General features: G+C 41.6%; 1 protein-coding gene across 1 annotated transcript in view; it reads right to left on the bottom strand.

Annotated features, from left to right (window-relative positions):
• EHBP1 (EH domain binding protein 1) overlaps positions 1-18,126 on the bottom strand; it is a 213,194-nt gene that overhangs the window by 194,199 nt on the left and 869 nt on the right. The window contains 1 exon segment of the mRNA XM_032681211.1: positions 17,600-18,012. Coding sequence (XP_032537102.1) covers positions 17,600-17,703 — 104 coding nt within the window. The 5' untranslated portion in view covers positions 17,704-18,012.

Genomic DNA, 18,126 nt, shown 5'->3' with positions numbered 1-18,126 from the left:
GATCTTACCACAGAGCAGTTGTAAAGGAACATCTTCAGCCACAGGAGACATACCTGGATTCTTTCCAGATTTTTTGTTGTGTAGATTTGATGTCTTGTAGGCTGGATTCCAGTCTTGTACCATTAAAAGAGGCAAAGGGACAAAGAGACAGAGCCTCTCTATCCCGTAGCGCACACAGCTTAAAAGATTAAGCATTTTTGTCTCACCCTAGACTTCAATCTTACTCTAATTCAAAAATTTTTTATCTGTAAACACAAATGTGTCTGGTGTGTAAAGCAGCTCTCCTTGGAAGCCGAAAGGTGAATAAAAAGGGAGGCTAGGTTGGTTCCTGGAGCAAAATACACTTTTAATCTTGCAAAGTGAGAGCCAACCACTCAAAGTAAAAGACAAAGCCTCTCAAACTTACTGCAATACCTTGTTGTGCCAAGTGAAGAACAGTGTCCTTACAGTGAAAGGCACAAACCTCCCACCAAATTAAGTGCTGCAGGATCTGGTATTAAATGAGGATAAACAGGAGGAAAAATTTTAATTTCAAGCTTTTAGAAGGGCATTATGGTGAATGAAATTATGATAAGTTGTTGTAAATTATTCCATTTTAAATCAGAATTTTAATACGTTTGCCTAGTTAAGGTCAAAGAAGCCAAATGAATAAAATCCACTCTGTAAACTAACCATCAAGGGAATGGGAATCAATTTTAGCTGTGCAGAGTTCACACAGGGCACTGAGAGGGAAAAACAGTTATGTGCAGAATCATCAACATGGACAATAGAGATGCGTGGGTGCACAAACTCCTTGGATTCTGCAAAATAAGATTTTCCACATATTTCAGCATACTTTATACAAAATGCACTTTTCATCTTTAAAACAAACAAGGCTCAAAAGTTGAAGCCTGCAAAATTTTGACATATTTCCTTCTGAAGCACTCAGATGGAACATCAGCCTTGGCAGGGCCAGCACTGCACACGTGTGTGCACGGCCCCACTCCAGCAGTACCAGTGCCTCAAAAAGACAGGAAGGCCCACAGAAGAACACTCAGGAAAATTAAGATCACCAGGCTACCACAGTGATGAGCAGATCTCTTGAATTGAGTGCATTCAGCAAGGCTTTATTTATGCACTACATGCTTTAAGTCAGCTCTCCTTAACTTTTCCACTTTCTGAGCATAGACAAGACCTTACACAGAACACTTATCTCAGCTTGATCTGTTAATTCAACCTTGTCTCTTCAGCTTTGACAGATGAGCGCTGGCACAGGGAGCTCTTGCTGCTTCACACATTATCCTGTGCAGTACCAACACCTCCTCAGTCACTTTTCTTCCCCAAAGCCACTGGACAAGGAATCACAACTGCTGCCCTTGGCTCTGCAGCTCCCAGCTGGACCTGACGCTGACAAAGGTAGACAGGAGGCCTGTTAGGTTAAAGCTTTTAGCCCCTTTCATTGCAGGCAAGTTTGGAGTCTTATTTCCCACTGCTCTGGCTTCTCAGCTAGTAGTCAGTTTTAATCTATATATGGTTTGTGTTTGTTCTGCAGACAGACAAGCAATATAGTACCATACGAGGTGTGAATTTACCCATTAATTTCAATGCAGTTCATGTGGAAAGATGTTTTGGGCCATCGAAACCCTCAAACTTCAAAGCCAATGAAAATAAGTGTTCTGGAGAAACTTATGAAGTCCAAGTGTAAACCAGAGTCAGACATTTGGCTTTTGTAACATCAGCTCACATCGCTGAAAAGATGCAATGAAACCTTTAAACTCCCCAAAACAGGCAGGGTGGGATTCCTTGTGCCAGCTGAGGATGCCAGAACCTGATGTGTTTCCGCTCACGTGCAGTAGCACAACAGCTCCTACAAGTGCTCTGCCTCTGCCACATCCAGGCTCTGAGCTGCGAGACCTTTCCATCAGGACACACAGTAAATCCGAAGTGTCCGAGCCATGTCTGACACGTGTGGCCCGTCCCCAGCAGCACCTGCAGGCACTTGTCACCAGCTGTCCCCGAGGCAAGCACACAAAGGTGTGCGGCCCACCAGACCTCTCTGCTTGCTGAGAGAGGCCTGTCCCTCAGCAACAGGAGGGTAGAAGGTGGCAGAGCCTGCCCCTCCTCTTCCCCTCAGGAGGAAGTTGTAACTGCAATGAGGTCTCCCCTCAGCCTCCTCTTCTCCAGGCTGAACAGACCAAGTGACCTCAGCTGCTCCTCACATGGCTTCCCCTCAAGGCCCTTCACCATCTCCACTGCCCTCCTTTGGACGCTCTCTAAGAGATTTATATATTTCTTATATTGCGGTGACCAAAACTGCCACAATATTCAAGGTGAGGTCACACCATTTCCCACTTTACCTCACATAAATGAACCTCTCCAACACCCAGATAATCCCAGGATTTGATGACGACTGCAGGCTCCCCTCTCCTCCTCAGCCATATGCTCCTTTAGCCCTCTTGCCTCTTCTAGGACATGGACAGAGATCACAGGTGCCCTGGGCCCTTACAGCTGGAACACCCAAAAGGAGGAAAAAAGGTCCAAATGATCAAGAGGAAAAAAAAATCAGCAAGATAAAGATGACACGTGGCCACTTTCATCACATTGTTAACAGCGTCAGACATAGAACAAGTACCTACATTTTTCTTCTGCTTTTGAAGCACTGGATTTCTGTACAATCCTGGTCTTCAAGAATCAGCCACGACTGACTGGCAATTCTGAAACAGGTGATGGAGGTTTGTTTCCCTCAAGAGACTAAAGAGACAAGAATATAGTCTGTCTGACCAAACTCAGAGTAGTTCTGGCAGTTTAGCCTCATAAATATTTCAAATGTCTCATGTATTACCTTATCTGTTCCTATACTGAGTCACAGAACAGATATGCTGGAGCAAAAAACAAGTAAAATAATAGCAACAAACACACTCCATAGATTTCTTGGCATTTTTTTAAGGGTAAGAAATAAAATGTCACTCCCCCCCTCTCCCCCTATATTCACATTCTCTCTTCCACAAGCATTAGATTTTGGGACTGATTTTATGGATGTGATATGAAAGAAAAAGCTATCATGCAAATTCCAAGCAGAAAATAAATTACAGAATAAATTCTACAGCAATATAAGGGGTGTGTGGGAGGGGAAGATCAGCAATTCTAATCCAGACAGTGGATGTATATATTGAAGTCAACAAGCTTAAGCAGAATATTCCAACAGTTCTGATTATATTGCAGTAATGATAAGGCTACATGCTACTATGCAGCCATAGCTTTGTTGGAGTTGTAACTGAACTCCGTTCTATCAGTTTTATTCCCAAAAGTCTTCAGAGTTTAACAAGTTCTCTTCCTTAGTTTAGTGCTACATAAACACCTCTTTTAAAGTACTTGGGTTTACAGACTGTAACAACCATTTGCAAGCGAATCTGACACAAACAGTGTGGGTCCTCTGAACCTTTTGCACTCCAGTAATCAACATGTAGGCTTTCAAGTGTAATTACATGCTGTGGGCATTCATCACCTCTGCTGAAGAGGAGTTTGGTTCTTATGGTCATTTTCTAATATCACCACCACTGGATAAAATGTTTTAGAAACATCACTCCTGAAAGGATGTACTCAGAGCCTAGCACAAATTACTTCCTTCCCCACTGACATTTACCCATTACACATACTCTTAATTACACATCACTCAGAGGGAAGCAAATAGAAAATAAACAAAAAACCCTCCTCACAACAAAAACCTTCCTTCAACTCCTGCATCAGCAACTGTCAATCAGTGATTAAGTGGTCACCTCCCCTCCAGAATTCCTGTCCCATTTTCCCCACATACTCTGCTCCACTGGTCGTGCTCTACCTCAGTACTGTGCTCTGAAACAGTTTCCACCCTGAACCCCTATGATCAAACACACTCGTAAAAGACCTCGTTATTAACATGATTCATATTGGAAAAAGAAAAAGGAAGGGGCCACTTTCTAAGTTCGTGAAGTATAACTTGCAGCTTCTTCCTCAGGCAGCATCTTGCTTTCACAAATGTGCGCTCATATAATTCCTATCAGTACAGAGAGGGTTTCTTGCACCTTCTGCACAATTTCTCTCTATTTCAGAGACATAGAATGGGGATCATATTTCTCTATCACAAAACAGTCTTGTAAGACTACATTTATAATGGAGCTGTGTGGCTGCAGAGTTTTTGCACAGAGAAATTGTTAGCACTATTTCTTCACAGCAAAGCATCATTTTGCAGTTTTACACCATTACCACAGAACAAAGAGCTGATACCACCTGGCCCTTAATAGGAGATATAAATCCTGCTTATAAGTAATTGTGAACCTAAAATGTAGAAGAGTTGATGTAAGGTGATTTGTGCACACGAACTAGGGAGTGATTGGAAAGATGACTTGTCTGCACAGTTACAAGGGAAAGCTGAAAGGAAGCCTAGTGCAAGACCAGGATTTTTTTACTTTTGCTGTTTCTACCACTAGACCACACTCTCTACTAGATTGAGAAGCAAAGACTTTATTTCACCCTCCAAGTCAAAAATACCTACATAAAAAAAAATGTACAGAATTTATCAAGTCTGCTCTGAACAAAAGAAGGTGCTAAACAGACTGACATATAATTATTTATATAAGAAACAAAAATAACTTCTATTACGAAATAACTTTCAGTAACTGAAAGCCTGTATAGCTTTGGAAGCTCTCCTAGTTTCAGTATTCTCAAAAAAACACTCTGCAGCTTCTGGCTACATCTGGGTAGCAAGAGAGAGAGCACTGTGTGAAACTTCTTTGCTGTGACTGGGAACTTGCACTGGGATAGAAAAAAATTAAGCTCCCACAGTACACATGTAAAAAATCAACTTCCCAGGTTCAAACAGAGAGAGAGAGAGGTCATCATCACATCAATTTGAACTGAGTCAAACTGCCCTGGGGAAGGCTAGACACATATTGCAGTTTTATTTACAAAGCGGCCTTACAAAATGTTATAAAAGAATATTCAGAATTTTTTAATATCATACAATATCAATAGCCAAACTTTTCCTACTTGTCTCTAAAAGGCAGAAATATTTAAATAACGAAATTTGTTTTCATTCAGCACAAAAAGAATCCCTGGAACACTTTAAATTTAGATTTCTTCTTTCACTGTATGATTGTTTCTGTCACACTCACTCAAAAAGAGGTGAAATCCTAATTAGCATTCACCAAGAGAAGATGGAACCTCTCTTTCAAAACAGTTTCTGAAAGAACTGATTATTATCAATTATGAAAGTGAAACACAAATATCTGTGTTTGGCAAAGCCTTAGTTCTGTTCTATTCCCATCAGTGCTGGCTGAGCACCTGTCCTGCCCTATGACCTGCTCTGCTGGGTTGAAGGTTCAGACTTGGAGATGTGAGTAATGATGGATTACTCCTCCCTTAAAAAAAGCAGGGGTACAACAATATTTTTCATAATTCAAGGCTTGCTCAGAACAGTTTTTGTGACAAGTTTTCTTCAGTTAGGGAAGCTACTCCGAACTGCAATAGTTGCTCTGGTACAATCAGAAATATAAATCACTTTATTTTGCTACAGAAGTGCTTAATAGCTGCTGGCTGTGCAGCTATTTCCATAAAAATGTCTCTCGTTAACATACTTCTGTATGGTTGTCTTCTGCCTATAAAGGAAGAATAGGTGCTGTATGATTGCAAAGGCACAGTAAGACAGTGGAGCTGCTACATATAGACAAGGTTCAAGTGAACACATGTGCATATTGCTTGTTCAGCAAAATCAAGTCTGAAAGCTCGTGACACAGTAAGTTCCCATTTTAAAGTGGGCACACTTTGTCATAAGAATTTTTACATGGCCTGGGTCAGCAAACATCTGCCTGAACAAAACACAAAATCTGAATACAGCTGATTATGGGGATTGTATTCAACAGAAGAACAAAGGCCTGGAGCTCACTACAATGTTAAGCATTTCAGTAGCATAAAATACTTCACTATTCAAAGTTACTTAATTTACCAGCGTGATGGCTTGAGGTTGTAAGGAGAGTGAGACTTCTGGCCCTGCTCAGCCCATGTGCAGCACAGTACACCTGGGAATCTCCCAGAGTAACCAAGGATGGACAAGATTTGTCCCTTACTGGCAGCAGCCACCCCTTCTGCTATTCACCATCAGCATCCAGGCTTTCCACCCTCTTGAGATGGTTCAACAACATACATTGATTTTATATACACATGCTGAACTATATATCTGTACATATTATGCACAGGTGACACACTGTGACGTGACTTCGCTGTCACATGTTACCGACTTCCAGAATCAACTCCCCACCTTAACTTCTTTGCTGTAAGAGATGGCCAGTATAAGAAATTGAGATCCCAGCAATAAACTCCATGCGAATCAAAGAGATGATGTCGGTAGAAACACGAGAAGGATCTGCGGCTGTTCCCTGAAATAATTATTTTTGCTTCACACGCTGGTTGCTCATATTTCAGTCACTGTTTTTGTATCTCCAAACCCAGCAGGATCTGCCTTGTACACCCTGTGCAGACGGACTTGAAGACAGGCAAACAGGGAGAAGAGCCTCGTGTTCTGCTCCTCATCTCCCCCACTCCCCCTGCTTCTCCATCAGCTCAGCTCACCTCACTGCCCATCCTGCTCATCTCTGAGCAATGCTGAAAACAAGACAAGCCTGCAAGCCTCCATGAAAAGCCTGCAAGGCTGACCATTTCAGAAGGCTTCCTATGGCAGCAAAGAAGAAACCAACCCCTTAGGAGAAGCCCTACCAAGCCTTCTCTAAGCCCACCTACGGCACAGCACAGGAGGAAGAGGAGGGCAGGACAACTCATTCTGTGAGGGTAACAAGTTTCTGCTTCTCTAGGTCTTAATGGGGTTTTGTCAGCCATAAGAGATACTAACAGTTCTCACAATGAGGTGAGCACAAACAAATCAGGATAAATTGCAGTCTTACTGTAGTCAAGAGTAGCTCAAGATTATTTTCTTTTTTTAAATTATAGTTTGTTGACTTTATCATTAATTGCAAATCAAGTAAGCATCCTCCTTTTAACAGCTGTTGCTAAAAGAAGTAGTATCATTCTTTCCCCTTACAGCACATGATCTAGTTCCCTAAGAACAAGTTTGTTTGAAATAAATTAATTTACTGAAGTCAGCATTATTTTCCCCAGGAGGAAGCAGACTTTGCACACTGTAAATGCTTTATTAGGGTCACTCCAGACAACAAGACTGAATCTATAGGCAAAAATGTCCATATTCCTGTTTCCCAGTGCAGCAATAGGAAAGGAGACAAGGGACTGCACTGCCATATGCTGTGATACCACAGGATTAGCCACACTACCAACAATATTGAAGTGATGGGTAAGATCAACACCAAGCACCAGGATGGGGTAACTCAAACTGAAAACACAGGTAATGCCCGTTTTTATGGCCCCTTGCAATAGACCTTTTCCCGAGGCAGCTAGAGCAGGAGGTGGCTGCAGGAACAGATGGGGAGCAGAGAAACACAGAAATGTATCTAGCAGCTCCCTGCTCCAAAAATACACTGGTACAAATGGCCACGTGGAAGCACAAACTGACACAAACCCAGAGTTCCAGGCAGAGGGAGAGAGGTTGGGCTGCCAGCAGCTCTCACCCTTGCAGGTTCTCCAGTGTCTATAAAGGGTGAAGTCACTGGCTTTTTGCTCGCAGCCGTGGGGTCTGACCAAGACTCCACTCTTCTATCCAGAGGTCCTTTGTCACAAAACCCATGGAAACAATAGCTGGAGGTTCCCACTCCACAAACTTTGGTTGAAATTGTCTGCTGAAACTTCCCAATGCAACACGGGATTTTCTGGCCAGACAGAAAATTCAGGCATGTTTTAACATCACAAAAGAGCTTTTCCCCTATGAAGCAAAGCTAAAAGTAAGGGAGAGGCCTAAGGTTCAAAAAAAAAAAAACCAAAGCAGGCTAACTTGTCACAACCACTGACAACACAGACCCATCAACCACAGCAGTGTTGTATGCCCAGAGAAAAGGGATGTCCCGGCTCACTAGGGAAGTGACAGCAGTGTTGGTGTGGAACTAAGGCAGATTTGACAAGGCAGTGTGGCACAGTGGGCTGTCACAGCTCCACAGGTAGCAGATGATGTGTCAGGGGCAGTGCCTTCATCCCATGCTTTGCCAAGCTCTCTGTATTCCAGGACTCTCTGGTCGCAGCTGCTAGCTTTCAGCTGGCACAGCATTTCCCCCCAGAAAAGACAGAAGGGAAGTGTGGGAGCAGGAAAGAAGAGTAGTTCCCTTTTTTTTTTACCCCAGTCAACTGGACAGTCTTACAGTTACGGATCAAAGGAGGTATCATCTCTCAAGCACTAGATGTTTACCATTATAGCAGTGTGGGTGACTACATGCCTTCTCAATCCTCTATCAAAAATTCCCTTGATTACATCAGTGACTATGAGAATTCAGGGTGTAAAGATTACTCTTTGTGATCTTTCAGTTCAAAATTTTAAAAATCAAATCCCATTTACTATAAGAAAAAAGGAATCTATGGGAAATAATTCCTTTACTGTTTCAAGATTGTCTATGTTTTGGTATCCTGAAAGGACATGTAGACATTGGAGCTCAGAGTAGCCATCTAAACAGAGTAAAGTAAACAATTTTAGCAAGAAAATAAAGAAAGGAAAAAAAAATAAAAGCACAGCTTACAACTTATAATTCCTTTCCTACATGCAAAAAGCCCAAAAAGAAGAATGGAAACTCCATTGTTCTAGGTATTTTTAAAAAGTGTCTTTAAAAAAGTATTAACAGTAAACAGAAGCCATCCCAAATATGCCTCAAAACCAAATAACATTGGTATAAATTCTTTCGATTTTTGTGGTATGAGAGGAAGTGGTGAAAAATGGGTTGGGACTTTCTCATTCTTAAAATTTTCTTACATGTCAAAGATAAAGGAATGCGAGGGGAATTCACTCACTCGAGAGACACTTATTCCAAGTACTCTATCCAGTTAAGATCTGCTCTTGAAGAGAAAAGAGGAGTTCAAAAACCTTGTTCTCTTGAAATTTTTCACAGCTTTATACAACTATTGCTCAAATTACCTACAGGAAGAGACAAACCACAACGTGATAAAAGACAGGTACAACTAGAAAAAAACAGTCAAACAGAACTTGCCCAGCTGCCAGCATGGCCAGAGCTGTGACTCTACAGCTATAATTATGTCAGGTGTCACCAGGAGCAGTCAAGGTTAAGTCCTCTGCTAATCAACCACAGATAAATCAGCAACAGATTGGTTTGGAAATTTACAGATCTGAATTAGATGTTTGCTGGAAAAAAGTTTTGACAGCTCCTTTTCTGTTCTTTTAAATCTCTCCCTATGTACTGACATAAACAAAGGAATTCAGAGTTTACTTAATGAGCAGCCACTGAAAGCTGAGGAAGCAGTAGTGTACAGTGTGCTGCCAACCTGCATTTAAGGATGCAGATTCTCCAATTACTTTGTTTAATATAGCTTTTGATATTGACACTACTGGCCATGCAAATACTCTTCCCAAGTGCAGCTGGGAGGGGAAAGTCAGTTTATGACGCTGGATGTAAAAACACAAGGCATCACTGTATTAGCATTAGTCTTAGCCCTAAAGAAAGGTCAGGACAATTATCGTCTCAGGGCATCATGCAGCAACATATCTGATGCAAAGCCCAGAGCTGACTTAGGGAATGCCTTTTGTCTGCCTGGCCTACGCAAAAGCTGGTGGGGCTTGTCCCAACAGGTGGAGATGAATATATGCTCCCAGGAAAGCTGCACGCCCATCAGAACACACATCTCCCACCACAACAGCCAATGCCACCCATCAGGCAGCCCCAGACAACTCTGGCCCGTCAAACAGCTGCAAGGAAGCAAACATTCCTTCCTGGGCAAAGAACAAGAAGGCAGTGAGCACGAAGGGTGACTGGTGCTTGCAGAGAGGTGGCACAAAGGAAATGAGCAATATGGACCATGGTAACATGGGAGCCAAAACTCATGTGACATGACAGAGTCTTAAAATACCCCGTATTGCTTTAATTCAGTTGTTCTTGGAACTAGAGATTGTTTTGCCCTTGTGATGTTTGGTCAGCACCAAAATAATTTTTCAAAACACATCCATCAGAAAAGAAAGGTCAGATCTGCTGGTGTGCTGTTAAGCTGATACAGCAGCTCACCCAAAACAAAGCCCACAAAATGACTGCAGGAGACCAAGTGTGCACATGAAATAAAACCCAAACCCAGTTTATTCTAAAATAAATACACAGAGCCACAGAGATTGCAGTTCAGCAGCTGCAGACATTTAGGCAGCTGGAGAGCCTGGCCATAGCTTTGGTATAATACTCAAGAAAGCCTCCTTAAATAATAATAAAACAAAAAGAACCCCCAATAATGACTCTCCACTACAAAGAGAAACCTCAACAGGCAAACAAGAATTACTTCTGCACTGCTCATTTTCACAGGTTTGCAGGCAGCTAGAAACTACAGTTCAGAAGGGCATGCACTTCTGATTCATCTCAAAAGCTTGTGCATTTTAAAGCCCTACAGTGACAGCACAGGGCACTGACTAAGGATCTGAGTGATTTAGCTGAAGCATTTTAAGATGCTCTTGCCTGCAGCTGTGGCTCATCTCACCGCTCAGGCAGATTTTCCTCCCCACTGCATCAGGCAGCATAAGGGAGGTGTGCAGGCTCCTCAGCTGCTGCAGCTCACACTCACCTCACAAATCGGAGCTGAAGGTGATGGTTGTTAATACTCACACACCACACAGCCCTACTGCTGCCCTACCTCTGCTTCGGGCACAAGACAACTACTACTTAGGGACAGTGACATCTTGCTTCACTCCTGAAGCCAGAAAACCTCAGGAGTCAGAGCCTTAGACAACAGCAATGTTAGTTATGGTTCTGCTAATTTTAGCTCATGCTTAACCCACAGTTCCCAAGTCCCTGCAATGCCTTCCCAGGTGCCAAAAGCCACAGCTACCCTATACCTCCACTGTCAAAACACACAGCTTCCCAGATGAGAGGCTCTGGTGCACTTACAGAAACTGAATGCTGCAGAAATACATTTTTCAAATGAGGAAGAGGAAGAAAACAAGGTTGGCTTTATTTACCCCACTGCTACGTGCATATCTTAAAATAAGGAACAAAAGTTCAGCTGCACAGTTCCTGTGTTTCAGAGTCCACTTGAGGACACACGAGACAGACTTTGCACAGAGGGTGGCTCAGGAGCGTCCTACAACGTATCAAAGAGCCTGCCAGGGCCAGCTTCTACCCCAAGGAGTGAAAGGAGAGAGAGGGGCAAGGGAAACAAACACACACTTCACACACTCTCCTCAGAGTAAACTGGGAAAGCTTTTAGAAGTAAATAAACACACACACACACCCCCGCCCCCATATTCTCAGAAAGCCACCCAAGCAGAATGTTTTTACTACCGTAACTGAAGGGTTTGTTTTATAAGAAGAGTTTCCTCAGATTTAGTCAACCTTACCAGCTTCCTCCTCCTCTACTTATTCACACTAAACTGTGAAAGGGACTTCAGCTCTCTCCAACCAATTAAAAACTAATTGAAGCAGCAGACTGGCACTATACAGCCTGAGCAGTCTAAGAGACTGAAGACTCAGCTCAGATGAGGTCTACACAATGTCATAATATTTCATTTTATTTAACCTCATAACACAAAGCGCTGAAAACAGTATTCACAAGGATCCAATCCTGCAAAAAAACCCAAAAAACATTCTTTATTTCAGATCAAGTCCACTGGGTTCAAACGAACAGTATGCACTTCAGTGCATGTGTGCACCACAGAGCCTGCAGGAACAGGGCAAGGTTTTATTTGTTTGAAAAGCTCTGTGAGGAAGTTACACAGTTTCTCTCTCAAAAAATAAAGCTGTGTTAGAACATAACTTAGTGGTCAGTTAAAGATGTCTCCTTGAATGAATAAAATACACTACAATACATCTGGATATAATCTAACATTTTCTGCTCTTGATAATTATTTTTGTTACTGCTAGGGCAGTAAACAATGCCAAGGAATCGCTGAAGAGAATTCTGTCTCTCAGAGAAAAATAAAATTCAGAACCAGTATTTAAACCAAACACAAATCTTTCTACCTTACAGACACTAAACTTTGTGCCTGTTTCTGTCTTTTAGGAATTGGACACAGAGTTACAAATACCCTCAAAAAGTTGTTGCAAATACAAAATGGGTGTAAGCATGCAGCACTGACGACCTAAAAAGTCATCAGCAACAAAGATTTCACATATACTCACAGATTTCCTATTGAAATCTCTTTGCTGCCAATATGCAGCCAACAATTTTGACAAGAAATTCCTAACCTGTGGTCCATGGAACAGACCCAAGGCTGTAAAAAGGGCTAGGAGGCAAGCTTGGTATGGTAGGGAAGGAAAGCAGCTGGTGTTAAAAGAGTCAGGATTGGTAGACAACCTCCTGACAGAAGTCAGGCAGAGAGTCCAAAGGAGCAAATCTATGTTTCTGCAATCACAGATTTTTTTTTGGATACAAAGAAGAGAGATGCAAGGTGACAGAGGAGAACTGCTTTTGCGTGTTGACAGTAAGACTGTTTTAATTGACTGCAGAAAGAAAGGGACAAGACAGTTGTAAGGCAGCTGGTAGTGATTATTTGGAAAGAGTACGTTTGAGACACAATTTAAGTCCTCAAACAGTCCTCAGTCAAAACTGGAAAATGCTAAAGCATATTTGCAAATGGGGTTTATCTGGTGTGGCATCAGATCTCAAAAGTATAAGGACAGAGTATCATTTCATTGAGAGGAGAACAGAAGCTAAAATGCAGAAGAAATTGCATGGTGCCTTCCTTGCACAAGCTATAAGTGTTAGAGTACACCTATATAACTAACACTCCAATACAACCAAAAATTGCACAGCAAGCACATGATGAAAAAAAGCATGGTTCATGGCAAAACTGACTCAAAGAGATTCAATATGATGACCCTTTATAATTAAAAGCTCTTAGGTACTCACAGAATCCCTCTAACAACTATACAAAGCAAGGAAATTAACTGAGCAATGTGACAGCCTGACTCTACAGGAAATCAAGGATTTCCACAGCAACCAGTTAACTCCAGTTCTTTTGGTGGCCTTCAGCACTGATGAGTTTGCTGGAAAGCAGAAGGCAAGCAGATCAGTGTGAACCGTGGAATCTCAGAAAGCTCATTTCTCTTCCATGCACAGTGCATGCCAAATCTTAGGATTCCTGCAGCATCCAGTTATGAAACTACAATAGAAGAGAAAAACAGATGGCTAAAGCCTGTTGGAAAAAAAAAGATTAAGCCTTACTTCATTTCCAAGGGAAAAAGATGTATATTTGAAAATACAGAACCTACTTCAGACCATACCTAATCGATATGAAAATAGGTAACTTGGCTCACGGATGCAAAACCTTCTTCAGTTAAGGTTTTTAAACATAAGAACAGTTTAACCCTTTTAGAACACCATGGCTCACTGTTTTAAGCAGGATTTAAAAGCAAAGCAGTTCATGTAGATGACAAACATTACAAACATTGTACAGAAAGAACATATTTTATCTATCAAGCAACCCCTGAATACAAATCCTGTAGAAAAGGCTCTTTATGTTTAGTCTTTTCCAGCCTTTATAAGCAGTTAGCACCCAGGTTCAGGTGAGCAGCTTTCTTGCTCATAAAAGCATCTAAAGGACAATGACACATTAGGAAGTTGGCAACCTTAGGTCTGTAAATTAAGCCATTCTCTGTGGAAACCAGTTGATATTACATCTGAAGCCTCTATTGAGTCCTTGACTTGCGAGATATCACACAACAATAAGGAAACACAAACGCCACCCTGGAGAGCTCATGTGTTCAGCATTAGATGTTTCAGCAGCTCTATAAAACTGCTATCAGAGCTTCAGGTCCAAGTACTAGAACTGATCTCTGGTCCAAAGGACAACTTTCCTCCTGGGAGCCTCCTCTGCTGAGCCTGTATCTCAGACAAGCCTTGACTCAGTTGCCTGAACAGAGGCCTCCAGCAGCTGGGGAGCCCCAGGGTACACAAGAGACACTTGCCAGGCTGGCAGGTTTGACACAGGGTCAACAGGAGACCTGGGCTTCTCCAAACTGGCAGCTGGGACTGACAGTAAACCCAAAGGCATCTCAAAACAGCACCTGACGCCAGTGTTCAGGAACTGAACTGGGTCCCCTGCACAAGTCACAGCATTACACCTGCCAGTGATGCCCAGATTCTATCCTACACAAAACTAGTCTGCTCTGACAGCACAGAGCAATAAATACAGCTTTTTTTGTAGCAGCCTAAGCAAAATGAATGAGACTGATTTCTGGTTTCATTCAATGACTCTGCACTGAGGATTAGCACTAAATTAACTCTTTCCTATCAACATATAGTCCTTTCAGGCCAGGACTGCAGCTCACTGGAGAGGCTGGGTAGAAAATCCTGAGCTGCCCTGGCTTATTCCAAGGGTAAATGGAGGATGACACACTCCAGCACTTCCAAGTAAGCATCTTTTAAAAAAAAAAAAAAAAAAAAGAAAAAATCAAGTGCTTATATGATTAATGCAAAGTGTTTTGATTTCACCGTAGCAGAAGTCACTAATCCATATTAAAGACCAAGACTACACTTGTTTGTTTATTTATTTTAATGAAAGGCTCTAAATAAACCAAGTGTTCAATTTTTCAGAGGTACTGAGCAGCCACAGTAATTAGGTCTGGGTCAGTGAGAGCTGCCAAAATGCCACAGAAATGACTCAGTCCTGTTAATTATCTGAAAAATAAGGAACGGTGACAACAGTGGACACTCCATCACAACCTGTCTCCCCCCAAACACATCACCAATGAAAAACCATCATTTGAGAGTGGCTGTCTCTAATCATTAGTAGGGACAAGAATCACAAATTGTAGAAAGTAGAAAAAGCAAGAAAAGGAGGTTTTAGCCTAATCTGGACAAACGCTGCTGTACCTAGAGAGAATTCTTTAAAAGAGTGAAGCAGCAACACCAGAGTGGTAGCAACTTTCCACACAGCCAGGGTAACTCCAGAAAAAAGGGCAGGAGCTATTTTAAACACTAAGTTAAAAAAAAAAACAAACACCAAAAACCAAACAACAAACTCAAATCAATACAAGTCCAGAGGAGACAAAGAGTATTAAAGCCAACCAGAAACACACTCGACATTGCAAACCATAAACGATCAGTACAAAAACATCCTAACGCACAAGTCCTTCTCTGAAGAGTCAGACAAATGTAGACCTAACAGAAGACAGCAGTTCACAAAGAGGCACACAGCCTGTTTTGGTCATGCACAATCCTTGCTCACAGACACTTTTCAGTGCTAGTGTGTTTATGGCTGCATTGTCATTTATTTTAAAATATGAATGGAGCATTCTTTTCCTCCAGAAACACTGCATTGTTAAAATGCCAGTACATTAAAATAACTTACTGCTTACTACATTTCAATCAAACAAACTACAGACTACAGCACTGACACTTAATATGTATTGAATACTTTCAGCAAGAACAGCATATGGAGTTCATTTCTTCTGTTTTGTTCTTATATGGGCCAAACTCAGAGACAAGACTTAGAAACAGATGAAGCAGTGATCCGGTCAGCATGCACAAAAAATGTATATAAACTGTACCTTCTCCAAAGGTAAGGAAAGATTTAGATGAAGGCTGTAAAAATAAATAAATATTTACCCCTTTGTTTCATATAGAAGCTTGAATTAGGGCAGAAATATCGTATTTTAGCTTGCATGCTTAAGGAACACTTTTGTTAAGGTTTTCCAAATAAGAGGAAGCAGAATCAAAAAGCCCACAATCAAAGGACTGTGTGAGTGATGTTTTTCCCCATTGTTATTTTTCCTAGAATTCATCCACATTTCGCCACCATACTGTTGCTTTATCAGAACCAACACAAGCACTGATATTGCCTATTATTATATTCAAGAACACAAAATGAAAGTTCAGAAAGATGACCTAGTTTTTAAAAATTAGTTGCATATCTGAGTCTTTGAAAGGCTGTTCCACTGCTTCACACACAGGTATTTTGCTAGGTGGGCACTCTCAGTTACGATTAACCAATAAGCTGTTACTAAAATAATAAGATCCTTCATAAGAGAACTTCTGTGTATGAAGTGACACTTAGCTGCAATTCCAATGTGAACATTCCCCTGCAAGATTCATATTTTAGTGCTGAAGCATTCTGCAAATTCTCAAGCAACGAGTGAATCAAAGTGAAAATGAAACTAAAGCAGGCTTGTTAATGCAAAGTGAACATCAAAAGTAATAAACCCAACTGCTGAAATATATCTGATAAACCAAAATTACTGTGGAAAACTCTCTGGCCTCTTTAGGACAGTAGATCCCACAAGATAATCACAACAGCCTCTTTCAACTTCTACAGTGCTTTTATTTGTAGTTTACTCTGTGAAAGCAAGGTCAACTTCCAAAACAATTCTGCTTCTTAATAATATTTCAGAACATTTTAGGCATGTTTAAACTGACAGTGTTTCTTTAAGACAGAGCACTGAGCAGCCCTCCAGCATATTTGACAGAGATTTCCTACTCCAGGAGATAGAATTTAAATTTGTAGAGGCAATTACTCATAACCAGTGAAAGCAGCCAATGCAAGTGCCAAACTTGCCAACAAGAATAAAGGCCAAGTATTAGAAAGGAGGCTGCAGTTTATTACAAGGCAATTTGAACATCTCAGTCCATGAGGTCTGGAAAGTATTTTCTGCATCCCCTGACACTACAGGCTCACACTAATGTGAGGAATTATGTCAGTAACATCAATATTCCAAACATATAAAACAGCAGTTGTATCATGGAGATCTTTCCCTGACTATTTAAAAGCTGCTTCTAGTCTTCCCTAGCAGATTTATTTAAGCTCATTTTGCAAAGGAAAGAGCTGCCAGACCCACAACATTAACCATTAACTGCTGTCTAGTTGGCTATAAAGCCATCCAACTGGACCACCACTGCACAAAATTCTTGTCTGACTAAACAGATACCTTAAGGCAATTCCCAAGGACCTGTCTCTTGCCTCTTCCCGTTAAAAGATGGAAAGGAACAAGTAAGAGAAGGAGAAACATGACCTCTTCAGGTAAGAAAGTCAAAAATCAAAACTGGCATCCACCCCAGATATCCCACCACCACCACCTCCAGGACTGATCTCAAATGCCTCAGTCAGGTAACAACAGTGTCAGTAGATAACACTCATGATGATGAGTTGAGTTGGCAGTTGGAAAACAGCTCATGGGAAATACTTAAAGAAAACCCAAAAACCAAAACCAAACAACAAAACCAACAATCAAAACCACACCACTAAGTCACATATGTCACAGATGCCAAGCTAATAAAATGCACCCTCCTCTGCAAGGTAAAAACAATGCCAGCCTAAAAACTCAGAATACAGAACAAACCCAGCAGGTCCAGGACAACCACACAGCAAAGCAAGCACTCACTGAGAAAGACAAGCACCCCACTCAGCTGCCTCTGCAGTGGGCAGGCAAGAGAAGGCAAGGGGATGCAAGAGCAGTGCACACACACCAAACAATACAAAATGAGCCACATCCTTCCTATTTCACTGCCAGCATCTTACTCCATCATTTGTGCAGCAACATGAGACACTTCTTACCATTTTTTGGTGCACTCGACCATCAATTCCTGGTAAGAGGCCACAAACTGGAACTTGGATGCATGTTTCCCAACACGCTGCAGCCTTTTCCAAACTGAAGCCATAGTGGGGAAAAATACCAGTCCTCTTACACAATAGCAAGTCTGTGAATACCAATGTAGGTTTAAGAGAGTGTGTGTGCTTGATACTAGCAGGTTTATATACAGATACAGTAAAAACAGTATGTGAGGAATGTGATAGGATGTCTACAATTCATATTCTGCGTCTCCCTTCTTCACGGTAAATCCCAGTCCAGCTGAATGGCTCATCACTGGCCAGGAGCAGCAAGCAACAGCAGGAGACAGGTAATCAAAAGGCAGTTCTCTCACAGAATCACCATTCCTCGCACAGTAGATGAAGTGAAGACTGCAGGACTAGAAGACAAGACAGAGAGAGAAAGCACTAGTTAATATACTCAACACTACAGTGCTACAATTGCACGTGACCTCGTACCTTCCAAACAGCTACAGTAAACTACAAAAACATCC

The sequence above is a fragment of the Chiroxiphia lanceolata genome, chromosome 3 (genome assembly GCF_009829145.1).
Source record: "Chiroxiphia lanceolata isolate bChiLan1 chromosome 3, bChiLan1.pri, whole genome shotgun sequence".
Classification (NCBI taxonomy): Eukaryota; Metazoa; Chordata; class Aves; order Passeriformes; family Pipridae; genus Chiroxiphia; species Chiroxiphia lanceolata.
The sequence above is the reverse complement of the archived record's forward strand: the minus strand, read 5'-3'. Positions and strand labels throughout refer to the sequence as shown.